The sequence below is a fragment of the Pipra filicauda genome, unplaced genomic scaffold (assembly GCF_003945595.2).
Source record: "Pipra filicauda isolate LSUMZ 115617 unplaced genomic scaffold, ASM394559v2 scaffold103_size3290846_pilon, whole genome shotgun sequence".
Lineage (NCBI taxonomy): Eukaryota > Metazoa > Chordata > Aves > Passeriformes > Pipridae > Pipra > Pipra filicauda.
Window position 1 is genome coordinate 1,377,191 of NW_024103474.1, and position 23,005 is coordinate 1,400,195.

General features: G+C 54.1%; 1 protein-coding gene across 1 annotated transcript in view; it reads left to right on the top strand.

Annotated features, from left to right (window-relative positions):
• Nucleotides 1-23,005, top strand: part of TEX264 (testis expressed 264, ER-phagy receptor) — a 39,051-nt gene that overhangs the window by 4,818 nt on the left and 11,228 nt on the right. The window contains exon 4 of the mRNA XM_027729372.2: nt 3,051-3,272. Coding sequence (XP_027585173.1) covers nt 3,051-3,272 — 222 coding nt within the window. The remainder of the gene's footprint in view (nt 1-3,050; nt 3,273-23,005) is intronic.

Here is a 23,005-nt window from a genome sequence, read left to right on the forward strand (position 1 = left end):
GGCAGGTCAGGCCAGGCAGGGTGCTGGGAGTGAGGATGTCTTTGGGCAGATGGCTGTCTTCCCTCTGGGCAGGTGAAGAAAGGGCCAGTTTTGGGTGGGTCACTTGGCTGGAGACTGCAGTGCTCATACCTGATGTGCTGGCTCAGGTGCACGTATCCACTGAGTCATGGTGGCATGGGAGATGGTGTGCACTGCTGGCTTCTTATTTCTTGGAGGTCCAGCAGGGTGGGATCAGTCACCCAGACTGCCTTTCCCCTGGAAGGAAGATACGACCTCCTCCTCTTCCTCCTCATTCTCAGTGCTCTCCTGACCTCAGTGGAGCACCCTGTGGCAGGGCTGGCCCGCCCAGAGCTGGCGACCTGCCACGGATGTTGACTTGTCTCCAAAAATAGGCCTTTTGTCATCAGGCAGCAGAATGTGCTGGCTGTGTCCTGTGGTGTCCCTGGCTGAGTGCCCACGGGCCCTGCCCAGACAGCCGCCCCCAACCCAGCTTTTGGCTCCTGGGGGTTTTGGTGCCCCCAGCACGGTGGCAGGAAGGGGTCTGTGACCAGCAGGTGACATGTGGCAAGTGCTGTGCTGGTGGACTCATGGTCGAAGGAAGCTCTGCCCAAGAGAGAGGATGGGAATGCCAGAGCTGGAGAGCAGGGTCCACCTGCTGGCTCTCAGCTGGGAGTGGGGCTGGGGGCAGCCCATGACCTGGAACGTGTGGGCTGCCTCAGGGTCATGCCAGGTCTCAGGGCAGCCACTGCCACCAGCATCCCTGGGGCTCCCTGCTGACTCCTGGCTCTCCAGCATTCACACAAGGATGCTGCCTGAGTGCTGCCGAACCGCTGCCAGCAACGTTTTATGTGTTTTAATGGACAAGATTAATATTAATTTGGACTCTTTTTTTTTCCCTTTTTCCTTTTTATTTAATATTTAGCAGCCCAGAGGACTTCTCCCTCCTTCTCCCTCCTTCTCCCACCTCTGGCAGGAACAGAAATAACTCCTCAGCAAGGACTGATGTGGCGGGCAGGTTTGTGCTCAGCTTCAGCCAAGCCCCTGCTCACATAGAGCTGTAGGCACGTGCCAGGGCCTTTTGCCTGCAGTCCACGTGCTCAGCGACTAGCCTGTGCCCAAGTGTTGGAGGGATGAGGCCAAAATGCTCTCTGAATGCAGGAATGGGTTTTCCTCCCATCGGCAAAGCTGCCAGATAGGTTAACTAATCATTTCCAGAACTGTGTCAGGATGCTTGGGGGAACAAAGGCTTTGATCAGCACCTGCCTACCGGAAAGATTTGTTAGGGAAAGGCTGGTTTTAAGTGGAATATTTCCTTCCTTCCCTTGAGATGGGCTTTGCCAGGCAGGGGAGAAGGCAAATCTGCCTTGCTGCTGCCCTTGGGAAAGTGCCTGTGGGGCTGCACAGTATGAAAAAGAAAGGTAAAAGAAGAAAGGAGGAAGCAAATGTGCCTGGTCCCAGTGGTGCTGCCTGCACCATCAGCTCCAGTCATGACAGTTGCTCTGGGGCTGGGATTGAACTGTCTTTGCTCAGGACATAAATGGAGATTGCATATTTGAAGAAATTTTACCGAGATTTCCCTTATCTCCTTGATTCATCTGGGCCTTTCCCCCATGGATGCCTTTTACTGCTGACTCTTGCTGTCTTTGGGGTGGATCTGCTTCTCTTTCCCTGCTTGGAGCGTGGATGGATGCTGGGCACAGCCGTGTCTGCAGCTCCCTCTTGCAGCGCAGGAGGGCAAGAGTGAGCCGTGAGGCGCGTCCTCAGCCTCATGGATGCTGCTCCCCAGGCTGCTTTCTTCCTTCCACTTACATCTGCTTGTGTTCTCCTTCCGGGATGGTCCTGCTGTGGGACATCAAAAGGTGTTTAAGGAAAAAGCAGGGGAGAGTAGTTACACTGCAGGAGCTTTAGCTCACTGTTGGTGAGCACAGCAAAGTTAGGGATGAGATTGGGAAGCACAGAGCAGAGTTCCCCTTGTGGGAGTGTGTGGGGATGGGAAGCGGTAACACACTGACCTTGTGTGCATCCTGTCTCTGCTTCACATAGTCCCTGCAAGAGCTTTGTGACACCTTTGTGCCCTTAGGTGGTATCAGGGGAAGTGGTTGGGTTCTCCTGCCCATGTTCCTGCCCAGTGCCATGGGTCAGCTTGAACTCGAGTGGTGGGATTCTGTTAAAAACCAGAAATGAAAGCTGTGGCCTGGGTCAGCTTTGGTGTGGAGATTGCCCGAGTCCTTTGGGCCATCACTGTGTTGGGAGCAGAGTCTCGAGCACCCCTATTTCTGGGCTGGGAGCTCTGCACCCAGTGTCTTACTGGGAGGAATTCCCAAATTTGGAAAGAGAACATGCTTTAGGTTCAGCATGATGTTGGGATCCAGGATAGAAGTGAATGTGTTTCTGTTTGTGTTACTATGAACAGCTTGGTGGCTGCCTGCAAGTCTTACCTGCCTCAGTTTCCCCACCCCTAACAGTGCCATACTGAGTGTGCTTGCTTAGGAGGGACCCAGCAGCCTCTGGATTTCTCTCCAGCTTAGTGCCAGTGGCCTGTGCTGGTTGGTGGCATGTCCAGGTGGCTGTCCAGTGACCTCCTTGGGGGTGGAGTGGGGGCAAGCTGGGCAAGTTGTGGTCACATCTCTCAGCCCCTCCCTGAGTTTCAGGGTGTCCTGCAGATGGTGATGGTGGTGAGCACGTCTTGACAGTCGGGTCTCTGATGGGGAGTCGGGAGAGACACTTCCTGCAGTGACTTTTGCTTGTGGCAGGTTTGGGTGAGCAGCTTGGTGGGGTTTAGTTCTTCTCTGCTGCAAGTCCCTCTGCCCTCCAAGCAGGGATGCAGCACCTTCCCCACAGGGCTGTGCACTTAGGCTGGGAGGAGTGTAGATGATTTAGGCCTGGCTCAGCCTTGGTTGGGAGCAGACACCTGCTTTGGTGTGCCAGATCGTGCTGGGTCACTGCATTTACCCTGGTTCATGGTGGTCTCCTTTCTCCATGCTCAGCAGGTTGAGGTTTTGGCCAGATTAAGCCTCTCCTGACCCTGTCTGTCTTTCCCCTTCCATCAGGTGTCTCCAGAGAAGTGCCGCTTTGCCATAGGCCGAATCCTGAGCGAGGGAGACGCAAAGCCGTCGGAAGAGCAGATCAAACAGTTCCAGAAGTACGGCTTTAAGATCTTCACCTTCCCTGCTCCCAGCCACGTGGTCATGGCGACCTTCCCGTTCACCACACCGTTGTCCATCCATCTAGCAGTGAACCGTGTCCACCCAGCCCTTGACACTTACATCAAGGTAAGTGAGCGTGGCGTGAGGAGCGTTGCATGTGTTTGGTGGGCTGTCAGAGGCTTCTCTTCCTGACAGCTGATGGGGCTGCTCTGACGTGTCATCTCTTAATGTCTTCCCTTGGGCACTACCATCAAGATCTCCTCCTTTTCCAGTCTGGCAGGTAGTTCCCCAGTAGGGATGTCCTTCCATTCGCTCTGTAGATGCAGGGGTGTCTTTTCTGCTGTTTTGTGTTTACGACAAGCAAGTTCTCGTCTAATGACTTGCTGCTTTTCTCCTTAAGGCAGAGATAAAAGCTGATTTTCCCCTTGAGTCTCTTTCTTGCTGTTAGGATCTGGCAGGTATGTGCCCTTCGGTGTAATGCTTTGTGCCATGGAACTTCTGTTTTGAGTGCCAGCCTCACCAGTGGGGCAGCTGTCTTCTGCAGGGACAGGAGGAGAAGTTAGAAACTTTCTGGCCTGTGGGCTTATGAAAATTTTGTTTCAAGCAATACATTGAAATTTGTGGCCCTTGGCCCTGGCTGGGCAGCTGGCTGCTGTGAGCTGTGCTTGCCCTTGCCCCTGAGTGGAGCACGTGGCCATCCCCACTGCTTCTGGTCTTTTTGAAGCCAACTCTGCTGCCGTGTTCTGTCTGCCAGACCAGCTGTGGCAAGGGTGTTCCCAAGCAGCACATCTGACACAGACACCTCCAGATCCAGGCTTTCCAGAGAGCAAGGAAGGTCCTGGCCAGCTGGGTGATGGAGAGAAGGGACTGCCCTACCTGGTGTGGGAGGATGCTGTGGAGGGGCCGGCACTCAGCCCTTGGCTTATCTGACTGTCGAGTTCTGACGCTTTCGTTTGTTCGTGTTGAAACACACTATTTATAAACTTGCTTTTCCTGGCGAAACTCCCAGCCTTGTGGGGGAACCGTGTGAATCCCTCCAGCCTGCGCTGTGCTGCAGGATGGCTGCCTGGGTGCCAACCCTGCAACTTCATCCGGGGGCTCTTTGCCGACCCTCTTGTCCGCCCCGGCCGCGGGCAGCTGCCTGCTGGTACCGGCAGAAGACGAGTAGGTGAGACCACCACCTCGTGCCCCCTGTGCTGGGGAGCTGGTGGAGAGCAGAACCAGTTCCCCATTCCCATCTTCTGTGTCTCTCCCTGGAGCTGTGCCGGCTGTTTTGCTGCGGGGGGTGTCAGGCACTGCTGCCAGCCCTGCGGATGCGCGGGCGGGCACGGAGGGGGCTGACGGGGGTGGGAGCATCAGGTTGGCTGCGGGAGCGCTCGGCGACGCCGGGCTGACGCTGCCTTTCCTGGGGAAAGGTCCCGGCAGCGCATCTGTCGCGTGAGGGATGGAATTGTTAAGAGCTAAAAAGGGAACCACGGGTTGTTCTGGGAGCACCTGGCAGCGTTTAATGGGAGCGGCCGAATTTGAGTTAAAATAACTGGAATCCTACGGAAACACAGCACCAGAGGGAGGGGATGCATTTTGATCTCTGCCCCAGTCCCAACAGCACGTGAGTCAGGGTGTGTGCTTGTGTCTGTCCAGATGTCCTGCAGCAGAGGACGGCCTCCCTGCCTATCTGGCACTGACTGTGGGGACACAGGCAGGGGGACAATGGAGTTGCCTTGCCGGGTGGAGCAGGGGGCAGTGGGCTGCACCGTGGGGATGCCCTGCCTTTCTCCAGTGTGAAGTCAAGGCATGGAGGACTTTGGAGGCTGTTTGCACCCATGCCAGGAGCATCCCTGCAACTTCTCCTGCATTGCTGCTGCTTCTCCCTCGGGCTGGACTGCCTGCACCCCTGGGGCTGTGCTGGCACTTCCTGGGATGGAGGGATGGGGAGGGAAGGGGGAAACTTTAGTGGAAACAGGTGACCTGTGCCCGCTTGGTGGTGGGAATGGGGGTTGCCATGGAGACAGCTTCTCCAAATAGCATCCTTCATCCCACCCCCAGAGCCCAGCTCCCTTAAGCAACCCGAGACAGCGAGACAGAGATTTGTTTTATTTATTTATTTCATGCTGTGCCTACTTTGAGAAGGGCACTGCTAATGAGAGCCGGGGGTCAGGCCTGCCGAGTGCGGGTCCCTCCACTGTCCTTCCATCCCAGCAGCCACAGGGAGAAAGGGGGTGGGATGGCAAAAGCCAGGAGGCACAAAAGGGGACTCAGTGGCAGAGATGAAACACCGGCTCCTGTTAGAGAGGGAATTAGCTGAAGTGGAGGGAGGATGACATGGCTGCCTAGTCATAGAAAGGAGGTGTGAGAGAGCAGGGGATGGAGAAGGAACTGGAGGAGGCAGGGAGAGGGGTGGAATGTGAGGAGTGAGGGTGGAGAAACCTTTGGAGATGCTGAAAAATAGGGAAGAGGAACGAGAGGAGAAGGGGACTGGAGGGGAGATATGTGGGACAAAGGAGCTGAGGGTTTGGGGTCCAGCTGAGGGAACAGGACAGTGATAGGTGGTAGGAAGTCTGGGGCCAGAGCTGGAGGAAGCCCCACCACAGCTGGCTCTCCAACGGCATTCCCATGGCATCCCCTGAGATTAACTTGGGGACATCTAGTCCCAAAGGCTGGTGGACAAGGAGGAGGAATGTGGCTCCCTCTGAACTCACTGGTGCTGAGCGGAAGTTACTGGGAATGCTTGTGTTTCCTGAGCAGTGAGGGTGCAGTGGTGCTGGCTTTCAGCAGGCTGGGCTTTGTGTTTCCCAGTCTGCTGCTGCTTCAGAGGGATAGGAAAAATTAAAAATAAAATTTATAACAATAATTAAAAACAAGACATAGGATGACAGAGTCTCCTTTCATTAGGGATGGAAGGGAGATGAGCTGGCATAGAGCAGGATGTATTGTCCATCCTTCCCCCCCCTCCCCCAGCTCTTGTGGGGCTCAGGAGCTGGCATTTCCATATGCAGGCACAGCTGTCAGGATCTGTGGGAAAATGGCTGTAGCCATCCCTGGCAGGTAAGAGGACATCCTTCCCTTGGGATGGCACGTTGGCAGCAACTTGCTGGCTAGAATCGCCTTTGGAGAGGCCCAGGAGAGCCCGCTGGCTTGTTACTCTGAGTGTGGGTTATTTAAGGCATAGACATATTTAGTGTCCTTTGAAAGAATTTCTTCCGTAATAACTCCTGCTGATGCCTCTCCCTGTCTCCAAGTAGGTATGCCCTGCTTTCCTGGGGGGTTACACTCCTGCACCTTGACACAGCTGCCTGTCAGACCTGGCAGTGTCGACTCCTGAGCAAGGAAGAGCTCCAGCAAAGCTCTTCCCTGGTGGGAACCCTTTCTGACAGCTCTGGAAGCTGTCCTGCCATTTCAAGGAGTCCTGTAGCTTCCTGCCATTTCAAGGAGTGTTTATTCTGGTTTGGGTATAATGAGCTCTCCGTGGTGGGCTGTGTGTACCTCCATCTCTCTGCTCCGTGCTGGCATCCAGCAGGCACTGCCAGGCAGGTGGGCTTGGACCTCCCAGCCCCTGGATTCCTGTGGCAGCCAGAAAGGTGGCTAAGGCAGAGCTGAGGTGTCTCCTGCTGCAGCCCTACAAGAGCCTGGCTCAAGCTGGCCTCTTTCTGTGGGTTTTAGAGTCAGTTTTGTGCTTTCTTCAGCCAAGGAGGATGTGGAGGTGGAGGGGTGCCAGTATCATCCTGACTGCTTTGCACCCTCCTAAGAAGCAGAACACCATCTGACTGGCCTTAGGCTCTGCCTAACTTGGAAAACTGTAGTTTAACCTCTTTAGATGGTCTTGTAAGGGTATACTCCAACTTCAGCAAAACTTCAGCTTTTTTTCTTCCCCTGGGCTCTGTATTCACACCTTCCACACTTCTATGGGTTGTGAATCGCTCCTTTGCAGTGCACATCTCGGGCAGCAGTGGCTGGTACGGGCTCTGTGATGCCAGGGAGGATTTGGGAGGCTCTCAGGTTGGCTCCTGCCTGACACAGGCTGTCATGTTCCTCCACACCTTGGCTCCCTGCAGAGGGAGCAGGGTGCTCCACAAGGTACTAGAGAGACACGGCTTGCTCCTGTTCACAGCCAGGGAAACGTGTTATTCCTTTGACCAGTAGCTTGGAGCAAGCTTTGTTCCACTTGTCAGCTACGGCAGTTTAGGATGCAGTCACCTCTTGCCTCTCTCTTTGCTGAGCTAAATATACAGAGCTTGTAAAGTCCTCCACTGCCATATTTTCCAATGTTTTCCATATTTTCTGCTCTTAATTCCTGGGTTCTTTTTTGGACTTTTTTTGGTACCTGCTTTCAGCTTATAAAGTTCTCTGACTTGTCAGCAGCACAAATGGATCCTTTATTTCAGCTTTGGTCTTATTGCTGTGACACACAGATCTCTGGTGGAGATCTTGTCCCCTGCCAAAGCCCCCCCCAGTCATGGATTTGTTCTGAGCCAGCTAATAGCATCTTCAAGTGCATGCCTCTGTCCTTTGATGGAGTTGTAGTTTCTCAATTAAAAATGGGAAATGATGCCAAGTCCTGCATCTTCTCGGAGCCTGATTGAGTGGCATGGGTGCTGATTTGTTTATCGGTCAAGCCTGCCTTCCCCACAAAAATAAATCATGTTTGCCAACAGGATCTGACAGCTGTAAACGTGTGTTGGTTGGCATTAATTATGCTGGTCTCCTGTGCTTCCTAGTGATCTGGTCCAGTTGCAGCCATCCGTTTATTTTGCCTTGGCTCAGTCTTTTCCTGACCAGCCTGTGCTTGCCAGAGTCAGCTATTTACCCACTGAATGTTGGCAGGTACAGGCTGCTGTCTCTCCTGGGACTTTCCAGCATCTCCAGCTGGCCAGAAATCACCCTTTGACATGTGGACAGCTTGTTAGTGGGGAGTTCAGCATGTTGAAATGTGTGTTATCTGGGCCTGTGAGCTGTGTTTTATATCTTCCCATGGAAGAGCAAACATTTCACTGGCATCCTCTACCCATGTCGTCTGGCTTTGTCCTAAATTCAGTACAGAAATACTCCATGAACACTCCTCCCTTCTCTCTGGTGCTGCTGTGGTTTCCCCTGCTGACATGTCCGGGATCTGTGCCATCCCTGAGACTCTCCTCCTCTACCCAGTGCCCCAAACAGCTCTGTAACGTGGATGCCTTTCTGTCTGTGGGGGACTGGGAGCCTGCCCATGGTCCATAGTGCCCAGTGCCCTTGTGAGTATGGCTGCACCTCGTCTTTCCCTTCCTGGTTCCCTGACCACACTGCTGAGGCTGCTGGCTTTGCTCAAATGTGTGGAAAATCCTTTTCTCCCAGCTGTTACAAATGAAGGTCTGTGGAGCCGCGTTCCCATTCCAGGTTTGTGTTTTAAGGGCGAAACAGTGAAGCAATCTTTCTGCTTGGCTGTGTCAGGAGGCTGGGGTTGGGGGGTTGGGAGCTGGTAAAACATTTGCAAACAGGGCTCAATTATTTGGATGTTTTTCCACTTAAATTCTTTCTCCTGGATGATTTAGTTTATTTATTTTGGGCTCTGTGCATGAAGCATTTTTAAATGTCAGCTTGTCGTATGAGAGCAGTCCAGACTGCAGTCTGCACGTGCGTGAGAGCTGATCACAGTGGTAGCTTCAGATGATCAATTCCTGCCTGAATTTTCCTCCAGAGGTCTAGGAAGCACTACAGATGCCCAACTCTCTCTGCTGGTGCTGTTCTTCAGTCACAGCTTCATTTGTCCTCATGAACTCCTTTGGTCTCCTGCAAGCTCTGGGGACTGTGGGCTGAAGACCACTGCCCAAGGTGGAGCCCTTACTGAGCCAAGGCCACTCAGAGTCTCATACCTGTCTATCCAGGCAGGAGGAGGAGCAGGGTATCTTTATCCAGAACTTAGAACCACCAGCTTGGGACTATGCTGCCCTCAATGCCTCATCATGTGGACTGGAAGGACTCATCTGGATGACCTTCTCCCTCCTTGTATCAATGGATCACACTGCAGAACACACCTGTGGCTTTCTGGGAGATGGAGCTCTCCATCTGCCTCGTGCCCTTTTCCCATGCTCCAAAATGACTGTGGGGATTGGTTTGCTGAAAGAGGATGCTGGGGGGAACAGGTGGTGCCTCAGCTGCCTGGTTGAGTGGGTTGACCATCAGTTTAAGCCCATGTGCACTTGGAAATAGGTCTGTAGAGTTCCTGGGAAGACAGGAGGTTACATGATGCTGCTGGTAAGTGATCCTTGCACACCAAATAATAACGGGGGAAAGAAGTCCTAGAGAGTCATAGAGGATTTGACGTGTCTAACTCATATTGACGGCAGGGATGAGACCAGAGCTGACAGTGTGACAGGCTGCTGGGCTGGCAGGCATTTGGAGTAAGGATACAGACTCCAGGAAAAGTGTTTTCGGAGCCCTTGAATGGGTTTAAAGCCAGGCTATAGGTCTGGTTGCACGTGGCTCGTGCACTGCACATGGACCATTCCTGATTGCCCACCAGCCTGGCTGGTGTTGAGGATGAGCACTGGAGTGACTGGATGGAGGACACCTTTGGTATGTGCTCTCTGCCAGGAGCCACTGAAGCTCTGGATCTTGGGCTGAGTGGGAGGAGCAGGCAAGGGGTGGGCACCGTGATGCTCCAGTGATGCTCCAGCTCAAGCCTGTCCGAAAGGTGACATGCAGCAACAGGAAGAGGAGAGGGACCCTGAGGTGTCTGTGCCTTTGCGGGCACGTTCATCTCTCGCTGACCTGCACTGACAGCTGGTTTTCAGTGGGCCCTCTCTCCAGCAAGGCTGCTCGCTCCTGGTTGGCAACCCCCAGCTGCATGTCACATCACATCAGTTCGCGCGTTCGCAGCGACTTTTATTTATTAAATATTTTTAGCGACGAAACCATCCAAGGATGTTTCGGTCCTGTGACCTCGCCTTCAGCATGGAGCGGGCAGGGGAGGGCAGGATGCCCACGAGGTCGGACTGGGAGCTGAGCCAGGTGGGGAAGGGAGTTTTGGTGGGCAATGTCGTTCAGCGCCGCAGGGACCTTTGGACCGTGCTCGGAGTCGGCTCGTGCAGCGGAGCAGGTCCGTTTAACCTGAGTCTGCAGGGGAACGTGCTCCTCCTGCGCGGCTAATGGAACATATGGGGATCCGGGGCTCTGCGTCACGTCTCCTGCCACTCGCAGCAGGCATCCCCTGTTCCCCATTTCCCCAGAGGAATCTGGCAGCCCCAGGCCACTACTCATCTGCTGTCAACTTCTCCCTGGTCCTTGCGGGTGGGCGGTGAATTAACACTGACCGTGCTTCATATTCAGCGCTGGCATGGCCGAGCTGTGCCAGGCACACCAGTGAGTGCCAGCCGATGTGTGCTGGTTTCCCAACCTCTGCCAGTGCCATTCCTGCTTCTCCGCTGCCTTGTGCCTGCAAGCACCTTTCTTCTTGCAAGCACAAGTGTGCAGCGTCTGTTTCGGCTCTGCTGTTCTGTTGCACGGGGGGCAGGTGTAAAACTGCAGCTCTGACAGCATCACTGCTTTGACCAGAAAAGGTTTTCTGACCAGCTTTAGGTTTTGGTAGTTACAAAGGCTCCTTTCCTGCCTCTGCAGCTGATGTCATGTGAAATCACCCATTTTTTTCCCAAAATTTTTGTTGACTGCATGCAAGAGTCTGTTCCAGCAGCAGGTAGGGGAGTCCTGATCCCGGGGAAGCAGCTGGTGTGTGATGCAGGCTCCTGGCCACTGTGGCCTCCCCAGTTCCAATTACTCACAAAATGGGAACAGACTGTGTTGTAAGATACCTGGAAAAAGAGTCTGGTCCAACCTTTCATGGGAAAGGGAGCAGGGAGGAGCTTGTCTAGCATCCAGTTGCATCTTGAAAGCCTCTAGTGATGAGGACACCACCACAACCCTGGGGAGGTCATTCCAGCTGGCAACTCAGCCCCAGGTCTCTGCCACCCTGGATGGTTTCCTGTGATGCCCAGCAGTTCAATCCTATTACCATCCTGGCTCCTTTTCCAGGAGCATTTCCAAAGGCAGCTCCTGGAAGAAGAACAAATTTCAAGCACCTGCCTTCCCATGCATGCCAAACTGTGTGGGCATCTCTGATGACCTGACAGCCAAAAGCCTGGCCCAGTGCTGGCTGTCATTTAGTGGTCCTGCTGGGGGGCATTTTCATCCCAGGAGATAGCAGGAAGCCACCTCACTCTCCCAGCTGCTGCTTTGGAAAGCTGGGAGAGCAGCCTCACAATGACTTACCCAACCTTGCAAAATTATCACAGAGGTGAATCTGCTCAGAGACAAAGATGTTCTCTCCTCTCTCCTTTGCAGTGAGGATTAATGATCATGGAGGAAGCCGTGGATATTTCATCCAGCTGTCCAAGGGAGAGAAAGAACTGAAATGGTTTGCCTTGGGCAAGGAGGGACAGTAAAATACTACAGTGCTTTTCTGTCAGATCTCTTTATCGACTCAATCTGCACGTATGCTTTCCCCAGATGTATTTATAGAGAATCCCAGAGGATACAGTCAGCTCAAAAGGTTTTCTTTGTCAGGCATTAGAGATGTGTCTTGCTCTTTCCAGCAGCAACAGTGTCCCAAACCTTGGGGTCTTCCCTTCTTGACAGCTAGTCAATTAATTCAAGGATGAGATTGATCTGCCTCACTGCGATTATTTTAGCTGCTTTCTAATGAGTTTTGTCTGGACAGGTTCTTCCCCATAGCCCTCTGAGCCAGACCTTGCCAGCTGTGCCAGGCTTGAGAAGCTGCAAAATGAACCGGATGAAATGTGAATCACCTTCTTAGAAATATTGCTCTTTTCCAACAAACGCTGTTGGCCCAGTTTCCCTGGCTGTGAAGCTCCCACTTTGAAACCTGTGGAGCAGGCAGATAATACATTTGAAAGCAGTGGCATTTTTACCTCTAGAAAAGGGACCATTGTGCTATGACTAACTTGCACTTTTTCCTTTCTAGTTGGGTATAAAAGGATAGGAAAGGCCCCACTTCAGGGAGCTCAGGAGAATGAAAACATTTCTCTTCTGCACAGAGTCAAAATATGGATGGATGAGTTGCGGGGTTGGGTAGTGATTGGATCACAGGGATGAAAGAAAAAAATCGGTTCTTGCTCCTTCTCCTGCTGGGAGCTTACGTGCCATAGGAAAGGCACAGGCTCTGGGGCTGCACCGGCAGCTGGAGCACCAGAGGGGCAGCCGAGCCCAGCTGTTTGCTCCAAAGCAGAGGGTCACACTGGAAGTCCCTTGGGGGTCTCCTTTTGACAGGGAGATAAATATACTCACACACAACCCCCTGTCATCTCTGCCTGCCTGCAGCAGCTGCTGCCCTGTGGGTGCTGTTTGAGTTGATGCCACTGCGTGCTGGTGGCCCTGGGCAGAGGCAGCAGGCTGGAGGTGTCCAGAGCTGCCAGTCCTTAAGAGTGTGGCAGGTGTGGAGGTGCTCACATCCTGGGGAGGCTTTCATGGGTTCAGTGTGTGCTTTTCCTCTGTGCTGTTGCCTGTTGTCTCTCTGCCTGGACCCATAGGGACTCACAGCTTTTGAGGAGTGGGTGCAGGGTACAGAGAGGTGCAACGGTTCAGTGCACACCTACATACAAGCAGTACCTCCCATCCTGCTTTGAGGAGCAAATACCCAGTGCTGAAGTCAGGTTGTCCCAACAGACTATGGAAAATCATGCTGCCAAATCCTGCAGCTTGCAGCCTGGTCCTCCTTGAAAGAGGAAGGTTGAGCTGTGCTTAATTATTGGCTTGCAGGTTTTTGGAGAGTGGCTGTAAACCCTCAGCTCCAGGACTCCTTTTGTGCCTTTTCTTTTCCAGTATGTGGCAGCTTATTCCGGACTGTGCTTCAGCCAAACCAGAGGAAATCAGAGCCTTTAATAGAAATGTTGCCAGTTTGTAACTCCACCACCCATGCCCGGGGCTGGCAGGCATTGCTTCGTGGCCAGTGTGCTGGGTGGGTAATCATCTGGCCCCAGATGTGTTGGGCATCTGACTTTGCCTGACTATGTAGGAGTGAGGAAAGCCTTTCATTCCCCTGCTGTCAGACCACAGTGGGCAGAGGGGGCTGAGCTCCCTGGAGCCTGGCTGAGCCATGAGTCAGTGCTTGTCCTCTGTCACCCTTGAGCTGACTTCTCTCAGGATCTGGTGTGGTGCCTAGTGATGGGAAGACACCGAAGGTACCTATAACCCCCAAGAGCAGATCAGCACCTGATGGACCAGTGCCTCCAACTGTGCCAAGGCACCATTCTGTTTCTTTGTCCCCAGCCCACCTGATGTTTGCCTTTCCTGGGCTCCTCGGTGCTGCGATGAGTGTGAGGAGGTGGAGGCTCGTGCCTGGCTTGAGCATGGGCTCATGTTTTCTGCTGGGATTGCTGGAGATCAGCTTTCCCTTAGTAGGGTGCCTCTGCTGTGCCAGGGCTGGTAGAAGGGCTGGGGCTGTAGTCCAAAAAAGGATATGCCTCCAGCACAGAGGAGAGGAACAAACCTGTCTAAGAAGGGAGATGCCAAGGGGGAATCACCTCTCCTGGGTACCAGAGACGAACTGGAAAGAGGTTTCTGTGCTGACTTGGAGCAGAGCCCCGATACAGCTTTTGGGACAGGATCTTCCTCCTCTGGCACTGGGATGGCAAAAGAGAGACACTGGGGCCACAAAATGGAGTCACTGGTGGGGCTGGGGGTGTGCTTGTCTTCCAGGCCACTGACATCTGGGTTTTGCACATGTACATTTTGCATGGCTGCGTTCCTCCTAAAGCTCAGCGAGGCTCTGCTGATCTGAGGCTGAGCTCTAAATTAAATGACACCGAACAGTGCAGCTTTACATTTCAAAGGCTCGGAGCGGAAGGGTGCCTGGGACTTTCTGGTGCTATGGAGTAATTGGGGTGATTTTTTTTTGGCGGCTTGCACGATGACCGCTGGGTGCTCGCTCCACAGACGGATGGTTTTACCTCTTCATCTTCTGCTAATGCGAGGAATTATAACAACACTGTGGGGATGAAGGGGGGTGACAGAACACAGTGCAGTGGGGAGAGCAAGTTAGTAACTGCTCTGCATCCCTGACTCTGACTGCTTATGACAGTGATAACTTGTGGATGGACACACATTTGCATCACAGGACCCCCGAAAACTTCTGCTTCTCTTCTCCCCTTCCACATAGCACCAACCAGAAGATCTCCTGGTATATTTAAAGCTGCTACAGTGTCTTATTTCCCTTACCTGCGCAGCTCTGCAGGATGGACCCTAAGGCAAAAGTGCTGCTTGAAGGTCAAAGACAGAACTCTAAGGCAGCTAGCTGGGAGAGTGGTTGGTCTGGGAGTCCCAATCCCAGCACTGCACTGGGGGCTGTTGCCTTTCAGATTAAACCCAAGGGGTTTAATCCAAAGGGATGTCCTGGCCCTGTGGGAATGAAGAGGATTGGCTGGTCACAGAACTGCCCTGTCTGCAGCTGCCTGCTGGCTTCATGCATTTGCTGATGGGCTCTGTTCCCACCCCATGTGGTTATAAGGCATCCTGGGAAGGCTGGAAGGAGGAAAACCACGGCTTTGTTCCCGCTGTGGATACCTGCATTTTCACCCTGGCACTGGATGACCAGTTACTCTCATCTACTCCTCTGAGTTTTATTTCTACCGGGAGCTGATGGCAGCTCCTTGACATGCAGGAAGGTAGATATCTATCATCTGCTGTGGCCAGCTGCTCTGCTTTTCACGCTGTGCACATTCACAGCTTGGGGTAACGTCTGCCCAGCGATACAGTAACCAGAGCGTGAGTTGGCAAAAGCTTATCAAGAGGTCAGTGTCGGAGAAAGACTTGCTCCGGTACTTTTTTGCGGTTCAGGAGAGGAACAAAGAGGAAGCGGCTGCTGTGGCTGCAGGAGCTGCCTGATGCTGTGGGCTCACACTGGAGGAGCCATCGGCTCCTCTCTGTGCATCTTCCTCCTCCTCACTCACATGCACCTGTAGCTGCCATGTTCACCTGTCCCTCCCTTGCTCATTTCTTGCCACCCCAAGAAGCCCTTGGCTGCGTCTCCCACCAGTTCCCCTGCAAAGCTCTGTCTCCTGGTGGGAGCTACTTTGGGACCCATAGCATTGGCTCAGCTCTGGCCTTGTGCTGTTCCATGGGGCTCAGGACCAGTGTCCAAATCCCTCCCTTCTTGCTATCCAAGAACCAGCACCCTTCCTTGGACAGGGCTGCAGTGGGCAGTGTACATTTTCTGCCCATGACAAGCCACATCTGCTTGGGGAAGGACAGATGGGGACAGAGGTGCAGATATGCTTCCCCAAAGCCCTCCTCATCCTCCAGGTACCTGGAGCTTGAGGAAGGACATCACAGCACTGGGAAGAGGAAGGATGTCCTGCAGGTCTCAGAGGGCACTAGTGAGGATCTGGGCCAGCTCTGGAGGCTGGTGTTCTGCCATCAGTGATGTTACACAGGGCTGTGTATGGTTTGGGGTACCTGGGAGAGCAGAGCAGTGATGGAGGTGGGGAGTTGGCTCCCTAGCAGGGGAAGATCTGGAAAGCTGAGAAGATCTGGTGCATCCCTGGAGTGTTACCAGCTCGTTGCACCTTTGGGAGCATATGGGACCCAGAAAGCCACAGGCTTTTGGAAGGACAGTCAGGCTGGGCTCTGTCCTTGCCTAACTGCTTCGATTTCACCTCCTGATTGATCTGCGCAGTCAAACTGATGATCCAGTGCTGGCGGAGGAGCCGTCGCCAGACTGCAAAGGTCGCTGGAAGCAGCTGCTCCCCTCCCCTGCTGCCTCTGTTGCCGGCAGAAGAGCCTGGCTTTGGAGGCACTCAGTTTGTGTCCCTGCTGGCACTGCCAGCCATTGCCTCCCCGCATGCCCGGCACACCGCGGCGGCGCGCTCAGCAGGCGCTCTCCTCTCCAGACCGAGGTAATGAGCCCCCTGGGACCCTGTGCTGGGGTCCCTGGTGGGCCGGGGTGGAGGAGGTGAGGGCTGCAGAGGACAGGCAGGCGCCCAGCCTCACCTCGCCTCCCCATGTCAGCTCTGAGCAGCGCGGATGGAAAGGTCGGTCAGCACGTGCGGCCGCCGAAATGGCACATCCCGGCTCGAGGACACCTGGAGCTGTCCCGAGGTCCCTGATGAAGTTGCCTGGTGCCGCTCATTCACCTCCCTTACCCCCTCCTAGCCTCTCGTGCGTTCCCACCCCCTCCCGCATTGCAGGCAGCCTGCCCGTCCCTGTGCCGTTCGCTTTCTGCCCGCCAGCGCTGTTTGTTCGCGCTGGGGATTTCCTCGGGCGAATCCTCACCGCCGCTGGCGTGCGGTGGCTGGAGGCTCTGGGGGCTTCGTTAGCCGAGCTCACTGGAGGAATTGTCACCACGCTGGGGCTTGCCGGAGTTTCTGGCTCTTTGCCCTTTGCCCCGCAGGATTGCCGCCTTTTTGGGGAGAGGTGCAGGCTCTTGGACGTGGGGGTTTGTAGACAGCTTTCCTGGAAGCCTGTGGGGAAATGCCTCTTGTTCATTTATAAACATTCAGAAAGGAGCTTGTCCCGGGCTCTGGCTTGCTTTTAAAACATGGGGATGTCTGTCCCTGGAGCAAGGGAAGGAGGAGCAGGCAGAGCAGTGAACCGAGGGTGAGCGGTGGCCCGTGGTTGTGTGTTTTACAGCAGAGAGCCTGGGCAGGCTCCCTGTCACTCAAGTCAAACCTGGATTTCCCTGAGCAGGAGCTCAAGCAATCTTTCTCCACTGTTGGCTGCACTTAGCTGATAGCTTGGAAGATCCTCCTGTCCTGAAAACTTGCTTTCTGATGTCAGATTTGCCAACATGTTGTACTTGGGATGGATCATCTTGCCTATTCCTTCTCAGAAAACCAGGCTGAAAACTGCTTGATCTTCCTCTTAGGTGACTTTCCCTGCCTTCCAAATGAGGCCAATAAGCCTGACAGTAAGTCGCTGTGGGTGGGGAGGGAAGGACTATTTTGTCTGGGAATCAGGCGGTTGCATTGTGGCTTTGCCCTGAGATGCTGGTGGCTTTATCTCTGCAAGTTCAGCGAGGTTAGGTTCTTCAGCTTCCCTTTTTGGCTTTCTCAGCTGTGAAGGGATGGTGTGAGGCTGAGCTTAGCTCATCGTGAAATGTATTCCATGTAGCCTGGGAACCGGGGGCGTTGCAGAAAGACAAGGTTGTTCAAGGAGGTAGGAAGGGACAGCAGGGTATTTATTCCACTGCGCCATTTTCTTCCTGGGGGTATTAATGTGACACATGTCCTGAGTTTGTCCTGGTGACAGACAGGCTGTGGAAGAGCAGCTGGAGATGCCTGCAATCCAAAGAGCAAGAGGAAAGGGTTGAGATTTGGAAGGGGCAGCCTGGTCCTTGGTTCGGGAGACTGAGAGCTCCCACATACTGTGGACACCAGGCAGTGCTGCTCCTGCTCCATCTCTGTTGCTTTGACTTTGCCACTCAAGGATTTCATCACAGGACCTGTTGCAGGAGAGAAGGCTGGGAATGAAAAGCTCCCACCGGACATCCCTGTTGTGGAAGGGCAGGTACTCAAGCAAGTGGTGGCCCAGGAGAAAGCCATCCATGTGGGTTGGGAATGTCCACCTGGATGAGGAGAACTCCAAGTTAGCCGTGGAAGAAGATCTCTCACCAGAAGAAACCACCTGCTGTTGGGTGTCTCTGGACAGGGTGGGGCAGATTACTCTAGGCTGGGGCTTACCCTCCCTGCAATCAGCTTAACAAAGGCACGTTTCAAAGAAGCTCTTTTTACCTGCGTGGTGCCCCACACAGAGTGGGAGGCTGCAGTGCAGTGGGCTGCCTGGCCGAGGCAAGACAGACCGGAGAACATCTTGGATAACGATCCCTTTCCTGAAAGGCCCTGCCTTGACAGGAGTCAGAGAAATTGCCACAGCTGCTGCTCCTGGCAGCCTCGCCGAAGCAACAGAGCAGACAAAGCGATTTAGCATCACTCCAGTCACCCGTGATGGCAGAGATCATGGCATCAACCCCTTCAGCTTGGCGATTAATGCTGAAGAAGCATCCTCCGAGGGCTGGGAAGAGCGTTGGTCCCTGGAGATCTGCTCTCCGAAGCAGAGGCAGCCCTCTCCAGCTGTGGTCCTCCTCTCCCGCAGTCTCATCCACCTCCTTTTGTGTGCAGCTGTTGACCCGTGTGCTCCCACAGTGATGGAGTTCCTAGGAACTGGGACAGGAGCACAGGACTGGTTCCTCTGGCGAGGAGAGATTATGTGGATTTACACAGGTTTCTTGTTGTATAATGACTCAAATCCAGTATTTGAGCTTTCAGAGTGGTTAAAACCAAAGTCCCCTTCAGAGAGCTAGTGTGTGGCTGTGATGGGGAGGGAGGAGGAGAAAATGGGATGTGGTGGGGTCGGGTAGGAGGAAGAGTGTGAGAACATAAGAGTGGAGCTCTGGGAAGCTGGTGAGAACCGTCAGCTCAGCTGGCTTCGCTTAGCCATGGTGGGTATAGGAGCAAGGCAGAACTCGGGGACGTGGAAAGCACTGAGTCTTTAGGAAAATATATCTTTTTTAATGCAAAAGTTTGCTTCACTTCTGAAACTCTCTGCTCCAGGACTAATTACTACCAAATAACCATAACACCAGGGGGGACCCAAGCCCCATGAATTGTGTGTATTTGCACCATCTGCTCCTTATTCTGCAGGTGACATTCCCATGGTTGGAGGCAGTAGGATACATCCCTGAAAGCACATGGACTAATGTACCTGAGCATGTCTGGGCTAACAGCTTTGTCCAGGGCTTGTCCTTCCTCCACACTGGGCACTCTGACTGCTCCTGGCTACTTTCTGAAAGGTTTTATCTCGTTGGGAGATGGGGGATGCTTCTGCATGTGCTACAGAATTTCTCTTACAGCTCAATTGGGTTCTGAAAGGGGAGGAGGTCCAGAGCATGTCTGCATCTGCAGTGAGGCAGGGACTGGAGCTTTCTCCCTTTTGCTGGAGGATGGGATGTAATGTCCCACCATGCTAGGGAGGAAAAAAACATGTTCATGACTCTGACAGCAGCTTCCAGCAGTGACCTGGGCGCCTGTACCTTGTCCCTGTCAGCCTTCTCAGGGTGCTGGGACCTCACAAACCCACCAGCCCACCCAGGCTCATTCCTTTGCCTCTTAGTTTGGCTGTGCCGTTTTGCAGCTCCCGCCCCGGAGGAGCCTTGGGAGCAGCTGGGTGATGCGGCCCCGGGAAGCGCAGGCGGGCGAGGTGTAAATTGCATGGCGGGCTGCCTTCGCTGAGGTGAAAATGAAAAACTCTCCCAGCTATCAAGCCCGGTGTTTCACAGCTCCCGTGGTCCAAATGCACTCCCACTCCCTCTCAGTGCTGGGGAGAGGATCTCGGGGGCTGATTTTCACCTGCCTGTCCCGAAGCCACAGCGCTGCCGTGTCGGCAGGGCAGTGTGTCCTGGCTGCAGGCAGGACACGGGCCTGCTGTGGGACATGTGTTAGTGCTGAGGGCAGGGAGGGATGCTGATGGCGTGGGAGGTGCTAATTGCCAGGCGCTGTATCCTACTACCTGGAGGATTTGTTATCCTTTGGCAAGACTTTGTTTTCTGCTGCTGTAGTGCTGGTTCTTCCTGCTGGCTGACGGAAACGGCCTTTTCTTGATTGCAATAATATCACCTTCTGTTTCTGAAACACCTTGCAAATCCCAGAGGATTTGAAAGTAAAGTGCACGTGTGTGGGAGCAGTTTCACTACCTCTGAAATGTGCGTTTCTCCAGGCTGGGAAGCAGCAGCTGTTCTGCAGCCCTTGGCAGCCTGGTGTTGGCAGCTGTGCCGTGTGCTGGAGCTGGCTCTGAGTGCCATCCCACCAGGAGGCAGGGCCTGCCCGGCTCCACGTGCACCCAGCTTGGCCTGCAAGCTGAGGCGTTGGGGTTTCCTTGATGCTTGAGATATTAAAGTATGTCTGCTTGCCTCTCCCTCCAGCAACGTGTCCTCCCTTCTGCCCAAACCATCTCTTGGGCTGATGGCTCCTTCCCAGCCCCTGCCTGACTTCTGTCCCTTGGTGGGCAGTCCTGGGCACCCAAACTTCATCCCTGTCTCCCATGGTCAGGCTGTGGCTCAGCAGGGAGGATCAGAATCAGGACTGGGTTTGGAAGGGGCCTTCAAAGGTCATTCAGTCCAGCCCCCTGCTGTGGGTAGGGACATCTTTCACTAGACAAGGTTGCTCAAAATCCTATCCAGCCTGGCCTTGAACACTTCAGGGATGGGACATCCACAGCTTCTCTGGGCAACCACTTCCAGTGCCTCACCACCCTCATCACAAGGCATGTCTTCCTCACATCCAATCTAAACCTGCCCTTTTTCAGTTTAAAACCACTACCCCTTTTCCTGTCCCTGAAGGCCCTGGTAAAAAGTCTCTGTTTCATACAAGGCCCCTCTAGGTACTGGAATGCTGCAGAGGTCTCCTTGGAGTCTTCTCCAGGCTAAACAACCCCAGCTCTCTCAGCCTGTCTCCATAGGTTCTCCAGCTCTTGGATGGTTTCTGTGGCTTCCTCTGGACCCACTCTGACGTGTCCACAACTGTCTCATGCTCGGGACCCCAGAGCTGGAGGCAGTATTCCGGGTTGGGTCTCACAAGAGTGGAGCAGAGGGGGAATATCCCCCATCCCCTCCCTCAGACTGCTGTCCACGCTGCTTCAAATGAGGCCCGGGATGTGCTTGGCTTTCTGGACTGCCAATGCACGTTGAAACCAAGTTTGAAACCCGAGGAGGAAGGGATGCCTCTACTTTTTTTGCTTTCATCATCTCAAATGTGGGACCGAAGCGGTGTTTAGCCTCAAGCTGCTGTCTGGGCAAGGAGAAATGGAAACAGGGACATCCCTGGTCTGTGTATGGGACAGAGGGATGGCCCAGCAAGGAGTCTGTCCCCTGGCTGAACTGGGAGAGTGCTGAAGGGCGCTGGGTGCTGTGCAAAATGAATTGCAAAGCCTCCCTGGACTACCTAGCGCCCGTGTTCTAAGATAAGCAGGGATGACACACCGAACATGGAGCTTGTGAGGAAGCGAGGAGGATGTGGCACACAGCGCGCTCCCTCCAGTCCTCGCTGGTGGCTCAGTTTCAGCTTTTAATTTTAGCAACTGATTTGGGGCCGTTCAGCTCCAAGCGGTTTTGTTGTTTCTTTAAAATCCCCGGGACTGAAGCGTCCGACCCCATCACTGAGAGGATGGATACCTCCAGCTGGAAGGAAGATGTGGGGGAGTTATGTTGTCTGAGCAGGCAGGAGCTGCTGGCATGTGAGGACAGAGCTGGTGGGTCCCCTGGGGGTCTCCCCACACTCTGCCAGGTGCCAGCTGACTTGCCAGCACTAACCAGAGCAGCCCAAGAGCCAGAAGCACAGGTGAAGGGAGGCTTGTGACAATGAGGGTGTGATGATGCTCCAACTGGTTGGGGGGATGCTGGTGAGACTCCCCAGCTTAATCATCACCCTGTGAGCTGTGCCAGGAGGTCATGATGAGGACTCAAAGGGAACTGTGGGGACAGAGGGCTTGTAGCCAGAAGCAAGGTGAGGACAGTAGCTGCCTCTGCACCGCCATCCCCACAACCCTGGAAGCATTCTGGGATCAGCTGGAGCCTGATCGCCAGCGTGCCCGGGCATGGCGAGGATCCAGAGAGCATCTGCAAGGCTCGTTTGTGGTCTCCTAACAAGACGAATTCTTCCAGCAGTGGGAGATGAAGCAGATTCAGTTGGTGACATTTGAATTCCTGAGCAGATGAGCTTCACAGAGTGACAAAGCCGGTCCCCGCAGTGCCCCAGCTCACCTTCTGCTTCCCAGCAGGTGCTGAGGGGCACAGTATGATGCCAGCACCCTGCCGCCTCCTTCCTCCTGTGCACAGTTCTGCTGGGATTGTAACGACTGTGGGTCATGTCTCAGCCTCCTGGTCATGTGTCCCATAGCCCTAGGGCTGCTCTCCTGCTCACCTGGGAAAGTGGGGGCATTTTCAGTCTGGGAGGCTGTGTCCAAAGCCATTCCATGGGCAGATGATGGAGTCTGTTCCCTATGGACAAGTAGTAGAAGGAAAATTTGTGCTGCTGAAGAGGTGCCACCTCCTGCTGCTTGGGAAGCTCTCCCAAAATTCTGATTCGGTGCATAATCCTGTTGTCCTTTCTGATGCATGAGGCCAGGAGATTCTCCATTCCTAGAGGGATGAGAGCAACCTGGAGGAAGGAGAGTCAGGGAGTCAGTGATGGTTGGTGATTTGGAAGCAACCTGGGGTAAAGACTGGGTAAGGTGCTGTTTCACTTGGGAAACAGGATGCAAGAGTCTTCCCTTAAAAAACCCTTGTTCCCAAGAAGGTGGTGAGAAGCGCCCCGCCATGTTCCTCGGACGGGCCGAGAAGAAGTTGGCTTTGTGGGAAGCAGTGGGTCTGACATAGCAGGAGTATTCTGGAGCTGCTGTGCCTGTTGGGATTGAACATGTGGGCTCTGGATGCATTTGCCTTTGCTGGGTGTGTGTAGATTGGCCGTATGGATTATGTGCAATGAATCCCGTGCTTCGGGTGCCTGGTGGAGGGTCCCGCAGAGAAATATCTTTGTGTGCGGCACTGCCGCCTCCGTCCTTGCTGTAGGAAGGGAAAGTTCCCAGCACAGGCTGAGGAGGGAGGTGTCACCGCACGACCTTGTGAAGGGATGAATCCCCTTCTCTGCCCTACTTACTGGTCCTGCTGTCCTAGCCAGCAGCCTGGCCTGACACCGTCGGTGTCCCACTGTTCACCTCTCGCTGAGCTCCTCCGCCCGTGTGAGACAGCATTGGATTTGACTCCAGGGCTCTGCCTTGCAAACTCTGTGTCCCCCGTGCTGCTCCATCTGTTGGTTTAGCAGCACAGCTAGCGAGGGGCTCCCTCCTCAGCGGCAGTGCAGCATTGCCTGTTGAGCCTCTCTGTTGTT